This window comes from Chaetodon trifascialis, chromosome 11 (assembly GCF_039877785.1).
Source record: "Chaetodon trifascialis isolate fChaTrf1 chromosome 11, fChaTrf1.hap1, whole genome shotgun sequence".
Taxonomy (NCBI): Eukaryota; Metazoa; Chordata; class Actinopteri; order Chaetodontiformes; family Chaetodontidae; genus Chaetodon; species Chaetodon trifascialis.
In genome coordinates this window covers 297,425-315,517 of record NC_092066.1, presented here as the reverse complement: position 1 = coordinate 315,517, position 18,093 = coordinate 297,425, and the positions used below count along the sequence as shown (strand labels likewise).

General features: G+C 45.7%; 1 protein-coding gene across 2 annotated transcripts; it reads left to right on the top strand.

Annotated features, from left to right (window-relative positions):
• Positions 1-2,883: 2,883 nt before the first annotated feature.
• On the top strand, positions 2,884-16,858 carry puf60a (poly-U binding splicing factor a). 2 transcript variants are annotated; one of them, XM_070973251.1, is made up of 11 exons: positions 2,884-3,038; positions 4,277-4,372; positions 4,472-4,558; positions 4,841-4,891; positions 5,330-5,491; positions 7,774-7,866; positions 7,960-8,173; positions 9,098-9,288; positions 10,734-10,848; positions 13,136-13,377; positions 15,396-16,858. In XM_070973251.1, the coding sequence occupies exons 1-11, from the start codon at positions 3,018-3,020 to the stop codon at positions 15,693-15,695; spliced, it is 1,572 nt and encodes a 523-aa protein (XP_070829352.1). In that variant the 5' UTR covers positions 2,884-3,017; the 3' UTR covers positions 15,696-16,858. The 2 variants fall into 2 exon arrangements, with proteins under 2 accessions (XP_070829352.1, XP_070829353.1); XM_070973252.1 differs by lacking the exons at positions 9,098-9,288; positions 10,734-10,848 and having other exon boundaries at positions 2,886-3,038.
• Positions 16,859-18,093: the final 1,235 nt, after the last annotated feature.

Genomic DNA, 18,093 nt, shown 5'->3' with positions numbered 1-18,093 from the left:
TCCTAGAACCTTTTCTCTGCACCAAACATCAAACCCTCACCCTTCAAAGCCCAGATTTAGAACCCAGATCACAGACTTTTGAGAACTCTGCAAATGCTTCTCCAAAGCCTCTCGAAGTTCGAGAAACTTTCTTAAGATGTGCAGTACATCACACACACACACACACACACACACACACACACACACACACACACACACACACACACACTTCTAGAATGTTCAGTAAATGTGAAGCTCTAAAACATTAGTTCCAGAGTGTTCTGCACTCAGTTTCTGTTGCTAAATATGTTTTCAACCAGCTCAGACTCATGGAACCCAGTCATTGACTTCTTCAGAGCCTTTCTTCTGATGTTGAAACATAAATCATTCACAGAACACACAAACAAGCCTTTACATGTTGTCTGTCTAACATTCAACAAGTCTTTTTTTGTAAACTGGAACCAACACTGACTAATAGAACCCTTTTCAAAGCCATTGATAACCCATTGTTCAGAATCAGAATCAGAAAAAGCTTTATTGCCAAGTACGATTTTACACATACGAGGAATTTGCTTTGGTGAGGTTGGTGCGTGACACATCTATCAAGAAGAAGTAATTAAAAAGTTAAAAATATGACAGTAAGTAAATAATATAAAAATAAGAAAATAAGTAAAAAATACAACAATAGAAGAACTGTAACAGTAGTAAAATAAAAAATCTCACAATATAAATATATGTACACAAGTCTTTTTTTTTTTTTGATAACCATCACTCCAAAGTAGGGTTCTTGGTCATTCTGGCATTTTAGAACCAGTTCTAAATCAAAGAACCCTGCCATTGAGTTCTGTAATATTTCTCTACAAATAAGTGTTCTCTGCCCAGAACTCTTGAAACGCTCTGAAAGCCTCGGTCCATTGCGGCGTTCCACATCAAACATACTGTACTCGCAAAACTTTTACGTAAACTCCTAGACTTGGATAACCATTCAAGAACACTTCTTTATTCACAGAACTCCTGTTGAAGGTTCTAGATCTGGGCTCCTCAGCAGCTGGTTGCTCATCTCCGGTTGAACTGTTTGTCTCGGTTCTCTGGTTCCAGCAGAACTATAAAGGAGTCTCACAGTTGATCAGTGACTCTGAATGCTGAAGCTACTGGGTGTCAACTTTGTGAGCACAGAGTTCTCCTTAGAACCTGACTGAGAGGTCCTCAGTCAAACCACTTCCTGATGAATGAACACCACAGCTGTGGACTTCTGTTAAAGAAATGAAGAACAACTTCTTTAAGCATCTGAAGAATCAAGATGTCACCCTGAATCGTCATTTATTTATTGACAGTTATTGATCCAGAACTGAATGTTCTGGAAGATTTGGAGACTCTTTGGTTCCCTCAGAGTTTAAAAGAAGAAGAGGACAGTGTGTCTTCATCAGCATCACTGTCACCATGGTAACCGTGCTGTAGTTTATTAGTGAACCGAATTGTTAGCTTGATGCTAACATAAGGAGGAAGGAAGGAATGCTAATATAAAAGCTAATGTTAGCATGTGGAGGATTAAAGCACCTCGGACACAAAACTTTCTGAGAGCAGTTCAGAGCTGCAGTCTGTGCTGATCAGGTATTGATGAAGTGTTGATCAGTTCTTGCTAGCATGCTGTGTAATGTGTGCAGCTTGTGCTAATGTGCAGCTGAGTATATGCTGTCACTCTAGACATGTAATATGATGCGTAATTATACCATTAGTAACGTGTAAATGTATTTTCTGTTTCATAACTCAGATATTTTAATAAAGTCAGAGAACCTCGGCATTAATAAACCGATAATCTATCAATGATTAAAGAAAACGTTTGGTCTTAATGGAACTTTTATTTCAACAGTTTATGTGAACAGTTTTCACAACACAAATAAATTCCATGTTTGAGTGAAATGAATTATTAAATCAGATGAAATAAAATGAGGACATCACCGCCATGTTTTCCACCTGACAGTGGACAAAAGGATGTCAGACAGAAAACATGAACTTTATACCAGACAACAAAGACAACACTGAGAATAAAACAACCAAATTATTACAAAAATCAACAGAGCATTCATACAAACAAATATACATGTTTTTTAGTGTAGCAGCGCACACACACATCTGAATACACACACATGACAGCATGAGCCAGAAGGCTTTGATTCACACAATTTTGTAATCAAAATATATTTTTAAATCATTCTTTGAAAGAAACGGTGATCATAAAATATTTTTCCAATTGGATCAGAAGATTGATAAGCGTGACAGTTTTTTATTGGAGACTATATGTGTCATATTGATAAAACAAACTTAGAAACTGTTAAACTGACATTAAATATTCATCCTTCAACCAAAAACAAACATCTTTCCCCAAATTAAATTAATAAGGAGGCAATGAATTATAAATAAAATAAAATGAAATAATTCAATTCAATTCAATTCAATTCAATTTTATTTGTATTGCGCCAAATCACAACAGAAGTTGTCTCAGGACACTTTCCATATAGAGCTGGTACAGACCAAGCTCTTTTATCTACAAAGAAACCAACAATTAAAAAGACCTTTGAGGAAAATAAAACAGCAGTGAAATAAATTGAAAATGGGTGCTCAGAAAAGATTAAAACATATAGAAAAGAGTTGGAATTCAGTTCAACTCCTTTATTTCATTTCTATTTTTAATCTGTTCTAATAAAATAATTAAATAAATATAATTCACCACGTGTTGATTTTAAAGTCACTTCAGTCATTTACTGATAAATTCAACTGTCTCTTTTATTTCGTATAGATATGACCCATCCAGTGTTTTGGGCCATAAATCCTGTAGATCCGCTCAAAGGATCCTGACGGATCAATTTTTCAGCGCCTGACACGTCGTTTATTTTGAAAATCCTGACAACGGATGTGACGAAACTGGAAGCGCTGCTGATATGCAGGTTGGGGCAGTAGAAACACAAACATCAGGAACATCAGACAGTTTTTCATCCACCTGAAGAGATAAAGGAGCTGAGGCGGCAGAGCTGAGCTGCATGGCGGTGACGGTTTCCGCGGTATGAACGTCTCATTATTCTGTCCGTTTACCGCCTCTGACGGACACATGCTAAGCTAATGCTATCAGGAAGAGTCGTACTGACGTGAAGCCGCTGGCTGTTTTCTACCTGAAATTAAGATGAAATTATGTTTTAACCACACACACACATACACACACTCACTGAAGTCAGTGAAAATGACCAAATATAAATGTGATCAGTTTTAGCAGCCGCGGAGCGTGAAGAGCAAAAATAAGCTAACATCAGAGAAGTTCTGGACGGTTCTGTTAACTGAAGCTACGCCAGCTGTGTGTGTGTGTTCTGTGTGCGCGTGAAACACCTGGACAGAGAAACAGGAAGCTGTCAGGAAGTGGAGACAGCTTGGTTTGATGTATTCCGGTCCGATAACTGCTCATCAGCCGCCCAAATTGATTAAAGCCCCGCCTAAATCTGATGTTTAATAAAGAGTAGAAATGATTTGAAAAATGAGTCACTGATAAGAGTGAGTGTGGTTCACTGCAGCTTTTCAGTATGTGTGTGTGTGTGTGTGTGTGTGTGTGTGTGTGTGTGTGTGTGTGTGTGTGTGTGTGTGTGTGTGTGTGTGTGTGTGTGCGTGTGTTTGTGTGTGTGTGTGTGTGTGTATAAATAAATCTGGAAGTGTGACTGGAGTCATGTGACTACGAGTCAGCGTTACACTTAGATGATGAAGATGATAGAAATAAGAAGAAACGTAAGGGACCCTGACTCTGAGACGTCATGTTTTCAGAGAGGTTTGATTGATGGAGCTGAGGAGATGCAGCACTTCATGGATTAGTTGACAGGCGGATAATCATTCGCTATCTTATTAATCTGTTAATCACTTGAATAATTTTTCAAACAAACAATGTAAACGTTTCTCATTGTGAGCACTTTCTAGTCTGATGTGATAATAAACTGAAAATCTTTCACTCTCTGATTGTTGGACCGATGACTGATGAGATCACAGATTAATGAAAATGTGCTTTAACACTGAAACATTCATCAATGAGAGTTTAGAAAAAATAGGGTTTAAAATGATAAAGTTTTATATTAGGAACAGAGTCAGTCACGCCTGTTTTTCAGGATGTTGTTCCTGCAGTGACCACAGGAGGCAATAATGAGCCCATTTCTATTTGGTTGAAAGTGGTGAAGAAGACACATTAGAAGAGAGTTCACTCAGAATCAAATGAAGCAGGGCTGAGGGTGCGTTTGTTTTCCTCACCTGTTGATGGTCTTAACAGGGAGGGCCGGCTCTCATCATGGAGAACGGACAGAGCACCACCACCAAGCTGGGCCTGCCACCGCTCACCCCCAACCAGCAGGAGGCGCTGCAGAAGGTAACACACACACACACGCCGTCTACAGTGTGTATCTGTGTGTGCATAACGGAGCAGGTCGTGTAACGTGAGCTGTGATCACCTGTTTTCTGTCTGCAGGCAAAGAAGTACGCTATGGAGCAGAGCATCAAGAGCGTTCTGGTCAAACAGACCCTGGCTCAGCAGCAGCAGCTCACCAGCCTCCAGGTAACTCCAGGAACCTGAAGGTATCACCAGCATCCAGAGGGACTTTTCGTTCCTTTGGGTGCTAAATTGCAATGTGGAGGACTTTTCCGACAGGAATTAGTGCTTGTGGTTTGTTTGTCTCGGTTGTTGTTAGCCACATACCTGCCTGGTTAGCCTTGTTAGCTTCTTCCTCCTTATGGCTGCTCTGCCATTTTGAGGTTGATCTTATTTAAAAACAGTTTAGGTTTGCATTGAAGAGCTGAAGTATCTCACTATCTGTCTCCCTACCTGTCTGTCTTTCAGATGGCGTCTCTGTCGATGGGGCTAGGCGACGCTCTGTCTCCTCTCCAGTCAGTAAGTAAAGTCACTTTACTCAGTTTGAACTCTTTCGTGATCGTCATGAACCATCCGGCTCCTCACACAGAATTAAAAAGAAATTCCAGAAAGAATCATTTAAAAGTTTCCATCTTCCAGAGCTTCAGACGAAGAAAATCTGAGCAGCAGAAGTGGAGATAGCTCCATTTATGGAAAGTAATGTGATCAGGATTTGATTGAGCCTGCGGTCCTTCGGCTCAGACAGTGCTGTGACGGACAGATGCACAGTTCATGCAGAAAGTTGTAACTGGACTGAGTTCCTGTTTAATTGGACACTGTCAAATTATTAGGTACCATTAAAAAGTCCTTGTTGGAGCCCCTCCCGAGCAAACCTTCGATCCAAACCAGGTCCAGACTGAGACGTGTTGTTGTTGTGATTGTGCTTCAGATGTTTACTTCCTGTCTGCTTGTGTTCAGGTAGCAGCTCAGCGCCAGAGAGCTCTGGCCATCATGTGTCGAGTTTACGTTGGCTCCATCTACTACGAGCTGGGAGAGGACACCATCAGACAGGCCTTTGCTCCATTTGGACCAATCAAAAGCATAGACATGTCCTGGGACTCAGTCACCATGAAACACAAGGTCAGATAGCAACACACTGTCTTTTCTGTAACTCTCTGTCCATCCGTTCATTTTCTGCCTCTCAGCTGGGGGCTTGGGTCACGGCGGCAGCAGACTACTTAAGGTAGTCCACACGTCCCTCTCCCAAGCAGCGTTTTCCAGCCTCTCCTGAGGGATCCAAAGACATTCCAAGACAAATGAGATATTTAATCCCTCCAGTGTGTTCTGGGTTGAGTCTGGGGTCTCCTGCCAGTTGGACGTTCCTGTGATACCTCTAAAGGAAGGCGCCCAGAAGCATCCAGATCTAATACCCGAGCCGCCTCAGCTGACTCCTTTTGATGCGAGAGAGGAATCTTACTTCGGCTGCTTGTATCTGCAGTCTCATTCATCCAGTCATGACCTAAGCTCATGACCGTAGGTGAGGGTTGGGGCGTAGATCACCTGACTGATTGAAACCTTGCATCACTGCTGACAGTGCACCAATCAGCTTGACCATCTCACACTCCTGTCTACCCTTGCTGGTGAACAAGACCCAGAGATACTCGAACTCCTTCAGTTGGGGCAGCAACTCACTCCCAGCCTGAAGGGAACAATCCACTGTTTTCCAGTGAGGAACCATGTCCTGCCCAGCGTTCACCCAAGGTCACGTAGCAATGGCCCCAGTAGCCCATACTCCCACATGCACCCGGGTGGTACTGTCCCTGGGACATCATTGTTAGCCTGTTCCAAGTTTCCAAAACATGCAGACTGGATGGGTGAACGCCTACGACTCCCCCAAACTCCCTTAGAGTACAAAAGGCTACTCTGCTGATCCACTGATCCTCAACCAGAACGGAATCTGCATGGTTTCACCTGGATCTCAGGTCTGACAATTGGTCAGGGCGTCCATCCAGCACGGTGGATAAAAACTTTACAGGCAGTGTGATTGTTCCTGACGTTGGACCTTGTTCCCGACCTCCACATGACACTGAAGAGGTGTGTCAGCCAAGAGAGCCTGGCAGCGTCCAGAGCTTTCTGCAGAGCTTGCACTTAGAACCAGAACTCCTCATCAGGTCTATGGGCAAATATCCTGGACACTCGAATGAAGAGAGGAGCAGAGCTGTCAAATGATCGCCACCTGGTGGTGAGTTGGATCGGATGGTGACTGCAGGACAGACTGCCAAACCCCAGCATGTAGTGAGGGTGAACTGGGAATGCCTGATTGGGGCCCCTGTCAGTCAGGGGACTAGCAAATGTATCAGGTCGGCCATGCTGCTCCTGCCCTCCCCTTGGCAGCTCCCCTGTTTGAGGGAGGTTGGTGACATAGAATACTAAGGGGCTAGGTTCAAAGTCTCTATCTGTCCAACACAGGCCTAAAACCGAGAACCAAACCAGACACGTGGCTTTCAGACCAACCAGATCAACCTGCGACTGTTGAATGTGAGACCAGAGACAGAGGCCATGTTTTCTTCTTCTCAGACCAAATTATTAGCTGCTTTGGAGCAACTTTCCCACACATGAAATAACTAATCTGACAACAATAAGGCACCGTGAACTAACACACTGACACACCAGCTGATGATCCACAGGTTTGTGACAACACACACTGTGTGTGTGTGTGTGTGTGTGTGTGTGTGTGTGTGTGTGTGTGTGTGTGTGTGTGTGTGTGTGTGTGTGTTGCTGTAAATTTGAACATATTAAAACCTGAGTTGCTGAACTGCAACTGAAAGCGCTCATAGCCCAACACACGATAATGCTAAAAGTTTATTTATCCTTTCCCAGCTCTCAATGGGCGCGAGGCGGGGGACACCCTGGACCGGCCGCCAGTCGATCGCAAGGCAACACACAAGACAGACAACCATTCAGGCTCACACTCACACCGAAGGACAATATAGAGTCACCAGTTAACCTAATGAGCATGTTTTTGGTCTGTGGGAGGAAGCCGGAGAGAACCCACGCATGCACGGGGAAGAACATGCAAACTTCACACAAAAAGGCCCCGCCCGACCCGGGGATCAGACCGACGACCTTCTTGCTGTGAGGCACGCGCACTACCTGCTGCGCCACCGTGCCGCTGTAAATGAAAAATGAAAGATAAAATTGTAACAGTTACAGCGTCCATCAGTGAAGAAAAAGCCAGATGAACATGAAAAGATTTGAAAGAGGACCCTGAGGTGGATCCTTCATTCGAGTCCTTCTCAGGCTCGTAGGGAGCGAACAGATCACAGATCAGGAACACGAATTAAGCAGTAAAATGGAAAACAGCTTCAGTCTGCTGTTGTTGCTGCTGCTTCATTAAGTCTTCAGCGTGTTTGTGTCTGCAGGGTTTTGCCTTCGTAGAGTATGAGATGCCAGAAGCGGCTCAGCTGGCCCTGGAACAGATGAACTCCGTCGTCCTCGGAGGCAGAAACATTAAGGTGAGTCGCTGACCAGTCAGACACAAGCTGAATGACCAGTGTAACATTGAACTACAGGTCTGTCTGTGTATTTCCCCCCTGCTCGTTCGGCAGGTTGGGAGGCCCAGTAACATCGGCCAAGCTCAGCCGATCATCGACCAGCTGGCGGAGGAAGCACGTGCCTTTAACAGGATCTACGTGGCGTCCGTCCACCCCGACCTATCCGATGACGACATCAAGAGCGTCTTTGAGGCTTTCGGAAAGATCAAGTCCTGCATGTTGGCCCGCGAGCCGACGACCGGACGCCACAAAGGATACGGCTTCATTGGTGAGCGCAGCCGGCAAAGCTAATGATGGAGAAATGATCCAGAATGTTAGAGGGCGTCCTGAAGTCATAGATATTCGGTTGAGGTTGACTGTTGACTCCTGACCTTGAACAATCAGCTGTTGTTTGCAAACAAGATCAAACTTGTGAGAACAAGATTCATATCTTAGATATTACTTGTGTGAACAAGATAATAACTTGCATTGAAAAATAAAACACGAGAGAACATGAGCTCGAACAAGATAACTTAGAAGAAAAGACAGTAACTTGTTTGAAAAACGTAGAAATCTTGCCGAGAAAATAGTAACTTGTGATGAGATGGATTTTCTGCAAACAACTTGTGCAGCTGTCAAACTCAACCCTTAAGCCAGCGAGGACGAGAAGTCCTACGGGAGTTTGATACGGTTGAAGAACCTGAACCAGAACGAGGGAGTCAGTGGACCTGAGAAATGCGCGGTCCTCTACCATCCAGCGGACCTGGTTTTGAGTCCACCACCCCGAGAGATGACTTAAATTGGGCAGACAGGGATCCTCTGTGTTGCCCCAGCGGCACGGTCGTTGCCTCCACTCTGGGTCATCTGCTTTACCTGATTTTCCCATCTTGGAAGTCGTAGAGTAATATTCAGGTGTCTCAAAGACGCCCTGTTGGCTCAACGTGTGCGCTGCTGGTAAATCATGGAAACCAGGGTTAGAAGTATAGACGTTTTGAAACGGGAGCAGGAGTCTTCTTCATGTCTCCCTCAGACAGCCGTCAGCTCAATTAAGATCTGATTGATGCTCGGTGCCATCGCTCGTCACAGGAGGACGAGCTGTGTCCGGTCTGTTTACAGATCTGGTTTCTGGGTGCAGCCCTGCTGAGGCTGCAGACTGTCCTTCAGTTGGACGACATTTTATGGTCTATCAGTCGTCTGATGATTTTGTCTCCAGAGTACGAGAAGGCTCAGTCTTCTCAGGACGCTGTCGCCTCCATGAACCTGTTTGACCTGGGAGGTCAGTACCTGCGGGTGGGGAAAGCCGTGACTCCGCCCGTACCCCTCCTCACGCCGACGGCTCCGGGAGGCCTCCCTGCTGCCGCCGCAGTGGCTGCCGCCGCTGCCACTGCCAAGATCAGCGCTCAGGTAATGAAGCTCCGCCTACAGGAAACAGAGAAAACGCATGAATGTTTGAACGAATTGAACACGTGACTTAAAAATCCAATTTGAAAAGTACTGTAGTATAACATGGTGGTACTGCAGTGGTGGCTGTAGTTCTACCAGCAGTACTACAGTACTGGATGTACATTTGCATACAGAGGTAGGTGTTCTGGGCAATATTTCATGCAGTAGTGTTTAGAATTGTAGCGTTTAGTATATGTTGGGTAGTAGTTGATGTACTATATTTTTCATAGCAGTGTATATTAGGGATGCGTCGATTATTATTATTTTTTTTTCACCTCTGATACCGATACCGATATCTAAGGTTTAGTAATTGGCCGATACCGATACTGACCCAGAAAAACAGTGCTGAATTACCCAACAAATGGTTTGTCTCATTGTGTGGAAAAGACTGGGATCATTCTTTTGTGCATCTTGACCATCTCGATTTAATTTGAACATTTCTTTCCTGTTTTTTTTTTTTTTTAAACAAACAGATGTAAATGTACTGAGTTATTTATTTAGTAACTCTGCACCAACACAACAATCTTAAACCAATAGCTTCTCTAGCTTGGTCAAACAACGTGTAAAAATAAAAAAAAATAGAAACAAATAGAACAAGTGTAACTGGTTCAGTTACAGGAATATAAAGTGTGCAACAATCTGTCTCCCACTTGCAACGGCATCACTCACATGTGATAGACGTCCCTCGTTGACGACCAGCTGCATTGTGTGTTCAATGCAGCCTAAACTGCCCACTCTCATGCTTTCCATCGCCTTTCGCATGTTGCTGGCGTTGTCCCACAGGATCACATGGGCTACACTCAACGTACGTCAAACACTTCCTTCGGGGTAGCTCGATCGCGTCGCTGCTGTGTGACTCACAGAAGTTTGTAGCATTGAGCATTGCACTGTGTGGCACGTAACTCTCATCCAGCCAGCGTGCAGTTTAACTTCAAAGCGACACAGGACATCCTCTCCGTGGTTTCTGTTGGTTCTGTTCTGTTTTCTTCCAGATAGCCGATCCTTTCGCGCGCTCTATTTTGAAAACAATGCGGTCCACGTTATGTGTGCTTCAGCACTGCGTGTTGCTAGCCCATGACGCCACTCGCAGCGCCTATAGCATGGCATTAGACTGAATAGATCGGCCCCTATGTATCGGGTCCATTGTCACCGATACCCGATCTACAATTTTCTTCAATGTCGGGACCGATACCGATACCAATATCAGATCGGTGCATCCCTAGTGTATATATGAATATATTTTCCGCAGTACTTGATATATGCTGTAGTATATAAATATTTCCCTCAATATTTGAAATATTTTCTACCGTGTCTCATACATTTGGGGCAGTAGTGTATATACTTTTGCAGTACTTGATGTTTTTTCCACAGGGTTAAATCTCTTTTGCGTTCTGTGGTGCGTTCAGGAGGCAGTTGGAACGTCGGTGCTCGGAGCTCTGGCTGGACCGGCGCTCCTGTCTCAGCAGCTGGGAGGACTTCCTCAGGCTGTCATGGCTGCTCAGGCTCCAGGTGTCATCACAGGTAGGAGCACATACAGCCCCACCCACACACATTAAACCCCACCCCCACAGTAACGAGTTGTCCTGCTGTCCAATCACATTAAAGATCTCCTTCCTGAAACGTCAGTGTGCAGCCAGTCGAAATCTGAATCAGATCATATTTCTCACCACAGCATCACAAAGTTTCAGTCTGACACGTTTGAGTTTATCGTCTACCCCGCCCACAGCGTCCCACACACCTGTGGGCTGTTACCTGCCCACACACCTGCACACATACACAGAAGACAAAGTTCTTTGGTTGCTCTGGTTCATTTTGAATAATCGGCTGAACACAACAAGTTTGATTGCAGATTTTTGTTCTTTTAAAATCAGTTTTGCTCTTTTTGTGTATGTTTGTTTTCTTTGATATTTATATTTCTATCTTTTATGTGGAGCTGTAAGCTGTTTCTTCTTCTGTACTTGATATTTTTATGTCGCGCAAACAAGACAATAACATCTGCAAAGAAGATAACTTGTTTGAACCAGGTAATAACTGGTTCAGGTAATAACTGGTTCAAACAAGGTGAGAACGTGCCCACAGGTTAAACATTTGTTTGAACAAAATGAGTCTCGTCTTGTAAACATTATTAAGAATCCGAAGTGGGTCTCGTCCAGGTGAGATCTGACCTTGTGTCTGAGGAGAGATGCTGTCCTATGCTGTTCAGACTCTAAAGCCCTTTGAGGCAAATTTGTGCTTTTGTACATTTGGGTTAGATAAATAAAACCTACGTGACTTGTGGGAACCATAGACACCTGGTGTGCACTAAAGAGGGATCCTGATCTGATAATGTGTGTCTGAGGACTCTGTGGGCGTGTTGAGACGTGAAGCGTCTCGGCCAGCAGAGGTCGCCTCCATCAGTCGAAGCTGTCGTTCTGCTTTAATGAACAGACTCCAGACTGAAGGTGCTTTGTCCCAGTTGTTGTTTGTGTTGCTTCTTCAGAAGCATCTCCACTAATAGATTTTCTCTTTCATTGTCTTTTTCTCTCTCTGTTTTTTCTCTCCTCCTCCCCCACCCCTCTCAACCCCTGACATTTGCACCGACAGTGACCTCTTAACCCCTCCCCTTTGCTGCACACTGACCAACCAAGTGAAGAGGACTGTTTCTAGCCCCTCCCTTTAAACATAGCTCCTCATTGCTATTGGCCAGTGAGTCTCAGATCCTTTGTGATTTGTGGAGTTTCAGTCATGTTGTTGGACACACCTGTAGACACTGATGAGCGGTGGGGTTCAGGGGGTGGGTCACATTTGACTTCAGGCAGTGGGGCTGGTTCATCCTCCTCTGAGTCCAAAGCTTGTGACAGTTTCCTGTTTCCTGAGATTATTTCTGCTCCAATCGTAAGTATTAGTTTGAAAATTCAACACTTGAGGAAGAACATTGAGCAGCCCTCAGTCAGGGTGCTTCACACTGCCGTCTGTGGGTGCGCTCGTTCACTTTTTGGGTGGTGATGTACCCCAGGTGGGTGGAGTTAATACCTGCTTTTAATGCAGACACAAACAGAAGCATAAAGTCAGTTTATGTCTTGTAGTTTTAACTGCTCTCGTCCCCTGAGCAGGGTGGTACAGGCTTCTTGCACCCAGTGTATGCTCTGGTTGGAAGAAGATTCCGGGAGTCGGTCCCAGGCTGCCGGAGAAGAACGAGCTCGTTCTTCTCCGGCAGCCTGGGCGGCTCCCTGCAGCTAGGGGTGGGCAATATGGTCAAAGTCACGGTATACGTAATGTTATGTCACAGTATGTGTCATAGTCACGTATTTATCACGGTAGGTTAACAATTAAAATCACCTTCGTGACATTTGACACGAGACAACACGATTGAAACAGTCAAAGTCACTTTGTGTGAAGATGGAAGCTTTAAGGTTCCACATGAGACCGACAGGAAGGAAACAGGTTGGTTTTCGCCTCCAGCTGTGGTTCTGCGCTCACTGCTGGCCACAGACCTGTCGCTGCTACGTGTACCTGGACGTACTTGCAGGGTTGAGAGGCGAAAACATACTGAAGAGCAGAAAAGAGTACGAAGCAGCTAAACGCTGCCATGTCATCAACACGCCACTCGCCGGCTGTGTAGCAGGTTAGCAGTGCACACACTGAATGACAGGGTGTACGTGTGGCTTCAGCATAGCTCTCGCGGCGGAAATGGTTTTGTCAATCTCTACTGATGGACTCATTTCTACTGTCACATGGTAAATACCGCCATATTGCCCAACCCTACCTGCAGCTGGACTGCCGCTGCCCGCCTGACCGTCCTGTCCTTCCTGCTTCCTGTCTGTTCCAGGTGTTACCCCAGCTCGACCTGGCCTGCCTCAGGTGGGTTTGGTGAACCCGGTGCTTGCAACGCCCCCGGCAGCGGCGGCCTCTTTTGGCTCTGAGGTAAAGAGGAGGGAGGAGGAGGAGGGGCATCAGCAGGAGGTGCAGCAGGATGGAGCCATGGAGCCACTCAGTGAGCAGGAATACATGAGCATCAGCGGCAGCAGTGCCAGGCACATGGTGATGAGGAAACTGCTCCGCAAGCAGGAGGTACAGCCCCCAGGAGCACTGCACTACCAACCAGGAGGAGGGCTCAACTCCCCCTGCTGGACCAAGACCCTAACAATCAGGGCATGGGGGGGTCTGCTTCCTCTGAGTACCATCCACAAATGTGTAGCAAACATAAATGCATATGAGCAAGTATCATAAGAAGTATTATAGGCTGGAAAGGAAGCCAGTGAGTGTGCACTGTGTGAACTAGATGTGTGAGGTATGCTGGGGTCCACCAGAAACCAGGAACAGTACCAGAAACAGCTCAGAACTAGAGACACAAAGTGACTCACTGTTCTTGACTCGGACTTAATTTGCTCTCTGTGGCTTTGGTTGGTCTTGGCAGAGGCTGGGCTGCCTTGGCGGAGGAAGCAGCCGTTCTAGCAGAAAGTGGCCTCAGGAGCCCAGCAGGTGGTTCCTTCAGACTCACTGAGCCCGGCTCGTCGCGAGTAACTCGCCTTAACTGTCCCGAGCACTCTGCTGATGAAGGATGGCAGCAGGGTGCTGTGGTGGCGTTCGTAAACAGGAACTTGATTTCCTCTGCGGCAGCGAACACTCAGCCTCCGACGCTGTTACGGCGAGATTCCACCGGGTGCGTCTCCTTGATGTCTTTTTGTTTGTCCTCCATGCGGCTCCAGGGGGTCCTTTCAGAAGCAGAGCCTTTCCCTGCCTGATTTTCTTTAATTGCTTAAATTTTGCTGATTTGGTCATTTATCTTCGATATTTGTGTTTCTACCATAAGTAGTCTTTGTAGCTAAGTGGTTTCCTGTTTTGTCTGTTTTACTTAATTAATTAATTAATTAATTGTTGATGTATGACCAGTCTGACTCTGAAAAGGGTCTTTTATTTTGAAAATTCACTGGATTCTCTACACTGCTCCTGTGTCTGACTTCCTGTCTGGCTGATGCAAAAACAGACTTGGCACATATTCTCCACAGATCAGAGCGTAAAGAGGCTTCTGGGACGCTTGTGAAACAGAGACCCGGCGGGATCGCTCGCTTTGTCGAGCACGGCGGCGCTCGGCTCCGTCACGCCGTGGCGGACGGGACGTAGAGCTGATCTGGACGCTTCGATTGTAGTGCTGTGATAACGTTCAGCCTGCAGCAGCCGTGACCCACGTCACATACAGCGAGGTTAAAAACGAGGCACCGTGTTTCTTCAGGTGAAATACAGCCACCGTAACCGCTCGATTGTTTTATAATGGAAGACTTAAAAATTAAAAAATCATGCCTGCAATGAACTGAGCATGACACACCTAGAGACTCTCTGTCTTCTGGCGACAGCCGGGTCATTCAGGTGGACGGTGTAGGACAGGTGTGCAGGTGATGAGTCCTGGTTGCAGTTGCTGTAAAGTTTTCCCCGTCGTCAAACTGGCCCTCAGACTCCTTCGGTCTGGAGCTTGTGTTCGGTCCTGATCCGGTCCGATCCAGTTCTGTTGTCCGTGGTGTAAACACCAACAATCCCAGTTCAGCTCTGACAGGTCACACCTTCAGGAAATGAAAAGAAAGAAAAGCGTAACGTTTGTTCTGCTTCTTATTTGTGAAAACAAGATGTTTTCTGGTTTGAAAGCGCGGCTCAGAAGCAAAGGCGTAGCAGCCTGAGATGTGAGACTTTCTGTTCATAGAGAAGAAAGATGGCCGCCCACCCTGATCCTGGTTCTGCTCGAGGTTTCTTCCTGTTAAAAGGACGCTTTTCCTCGTCTCTGTCTCCAGCTGTGTCCTCTTGAGGAAACTGTTGGGTCTGTTCCAGCTAAACAGCTGAAGCTAAACAGACCATCGTTAATGTTTAACATGCGGCCCTTCATTTTTATTTTTGACCTCCTCAGCTTCCAGAAAAGCTGACAAGCTACATGGAAAGTGTCCTGAGACAACTTCTGCTGTGATGTGGCACCATGAAATGAGATAAATTGAGTCTTGATTGTCACTTTTGCTTTGAGTGTCAGTCGTGTGATGAAACAGGAAGTGGGATTATTATTTCTGGACCGCAGTGATTGACCTGCTCTCTCTGACTCCCGTCAGTCCACCGTCATGGTCCTGAGGAACATGGTTGGCCCAGACGACATCGACGACGACTTGGAGGGCGAGGTCACCGAGGAGTGCGGGAAGTTCGGCCGGGTGAAGCGCGTCATCATCTACCAGGAGCGTCAGGGCGAGGAGGACGACGCCGACGTCATCGTCAAGATCTTCGTGGAGTTTTCGGAGGTGGCTGAGATGAACCGAGCGATCCAGGCGCTCAACCACCGCTGGTTCGGAGGACGCAAGGTGGTGGCAGAGGTTTACGACCAGGAACGCTTCGAAAGCAGCGACCTGTCGGCGTAGAACACACACACACACACACACACACACACACACACGTACACACACACTGACATGCACACGTACACACACACACAGATGTACACACACACATGCACACTCACACACAGGGCGAGTGTTGGGGCGTCTTTCTGACCCGTCAGAGTTTTTTATGTCCGTTTGTCTCCAGAGAAATGTTTCTTCTCCTTTGTTTTCTTCTTCTTCTCCTCCTTATTCTTGTTCTTCTTCACGTTTCTGTGCAGGATTGAAAGGGCCACGCTGCTCTTTCTCCCGTTTTAACAGCCAATCACAGACAGTTTCATTCCTGCTGATCATTTTCCAAATCAACACAGTTTGTGTGAAGTTTAGAAAGTAGTCAGCTCTTCGTGTCGTCCGTCATGTTAACAAATATCATGAAATATGCTGATGATACCGAGATGAGCTCCAACACAAGGTGGCGCTAATGTTCGCTGCTAATGCTTTTAAAAAGCCAGACAGCAGCGTGAAGTCGTGTCACATGTTCACTGTAGGTGTGGCATCACGTTCTGGGATGCTCCTAATTCAGACTTTGAAATAATCATTAAAATTCATCAATTTATTTGAGTCACGCTTTCAGTGTTTGGATTCTTGAAACCAATAGAATCGGATCAAACCATCTGTAGGTCCCTGAGTCTGAATCCGTCCTGCCCACATGGTGGACGGGGTTAACAGGGCCCAGCAGCTCTTATAGACCCCCAGCAGGTCAATCCGGACCCGGTCTGACAGCTGAGACCGTTTGAAACCTCTTGTTGTTGCGTTCAGGGACACGGTGACATCTGAGTGTTGGGTCTTGTAAAATGTTCAGCAGGAACAAAAGCAAATGGAGCTGAAACATGAATCCAGCTGTGGTCCACATGGCACTTCACCTGTTCACTGTAGACAGCAGAAGCATCTGGATGTCCGTCCTCTGGTTGTGTTTACGAACTGACTGACGCTCCTGAACGCACCACACTGTGGTCCAAACTCAAACTGACTCCGGTCTGGCCTCGTTATTTTGTTCTCTGTGTTGTAGCGACGTTCTCCGAACGCCGTGGGAGCGTTAGAGCGTGGATTCTCCTTGACGTCCTGGATGAAGCCTCAGAGGTCGACGGAGCGTCCAGGTGTCAAAAATATGTGAATAAAACTTGGCTTTTTTCTTTTTGTACTACAAGTGTGGGGTTTCATTCCTGCTGAGCTGCTGTTTGGTTGGCTGACGGCTGTAATGTAAAGCGTCCTCGGCCGCTGTCCGTCCTTCTGTCCGTCCTCTGAGATGTAATCATTAACTCTCAGGCTTCATCGTGTCGTGTAGAAATCATAATGTTGTTTTCCAGAAGAACATCAGAAACAGATCATCCCTGACATTAAACGTGCAGCCCTTCATTCTTTATTTTTGACCTCCTCAGCTTCCATTGAGTGGTCTCGCCTTACACTAAGAAAGCCGAACGATGTCAAACCACGCAGCATCTCTAAAACAAGGAAATGTAGAAATGCAGATGTAAAGGTCAGAACGTGAGTGATTCCAGGTTCACGCCTGATGTTTCAGGTCTCATCAAGGTGAATGTCGTTCTTTTCATAACAGCGTTCCAGCTTCCCGCCCTGAGCGTCACGTCAGAGGAAAATGGCTGCCGTGTGGATGTGGTTTCTTCATCGAAGAGGCACAAGCACCAAAATAACTCACAGAAGCAAGCAGGTCCAACATAGCAAAGCTAAAGAAACATCTGCGAGATTCATCAGTTTCTGTCTCCGACGTTCGACCAAAGAAAAGTTTTCATCGTGTAACAAGAACAAACCGTCTGAAGCTGAATGGATGGAATGTAAACGAGATACTGTGAGAAATTATGTTTGAACCTGCTTCATTTTGGGTCGTTTTGAGCAGGGACCAGACGACCTGAGCTTCATTTTAAAAACACTTTGGATTATTTGGGGCCAAATCTCATGAAAACAAGTTACAACTAAAGATGTTGTTGTATCACCTTGACTTTTGCTTATTTAGTCCTGACAATCCAACGTGACAGAGAAATACTTGAGATTTCAGGTCTTCGAGGCTTTAAATAGTTTGGTGTCACCTGGCGGTTGCTTGATGTTGGACTGTGTTACACAGCAAAGGTTATCCGTGAATTGCTTTGTGATTATGGGATGTTATGCGCACGTTAAAGACCTAAAGAATACACGAACTGAATCAGTTTGTTCAGTCAAATTATTGGAAGTTTAGCGTTAACATAAAGAACGAGCCGGACCAAAATCTGTAGTTTTAAATAAAAACTTTTATAAATCTTAAACTTTTATTTTGAAGGCTAAGAACAAAGCGGAAGTGGTAAACCGTTTAATCCTACCAGCACTTGATCTCTCCTATTTGACAGCAGACAGTCTTTTATTGTGTAACCGGAAGTCTCCATGCTTCTCC

Bases quoted from the DNA above. Each gene is read 5' to 3' on its own strand.
- puf60a (XM_070973251.1), top strand. From the start codon at position 3,018: ATGGCGGTGACGGTTTCCGCG. The intron at 4,373-4,471 runs GTAACACACACA...TTCTGTCTGCAG, and splicing joins AGCAGGAGGCGCTGCAGAAG to GCAAAGAAGTACGCTATGGA. The intron at 4,892-5,329 runs GTAAGTAAAGTC...GCTTGTGTTCAG, and splicing joins CTCTGTCTCCTCTCCAGTCA to GTAGCAGCTCAGCGCCAGAG.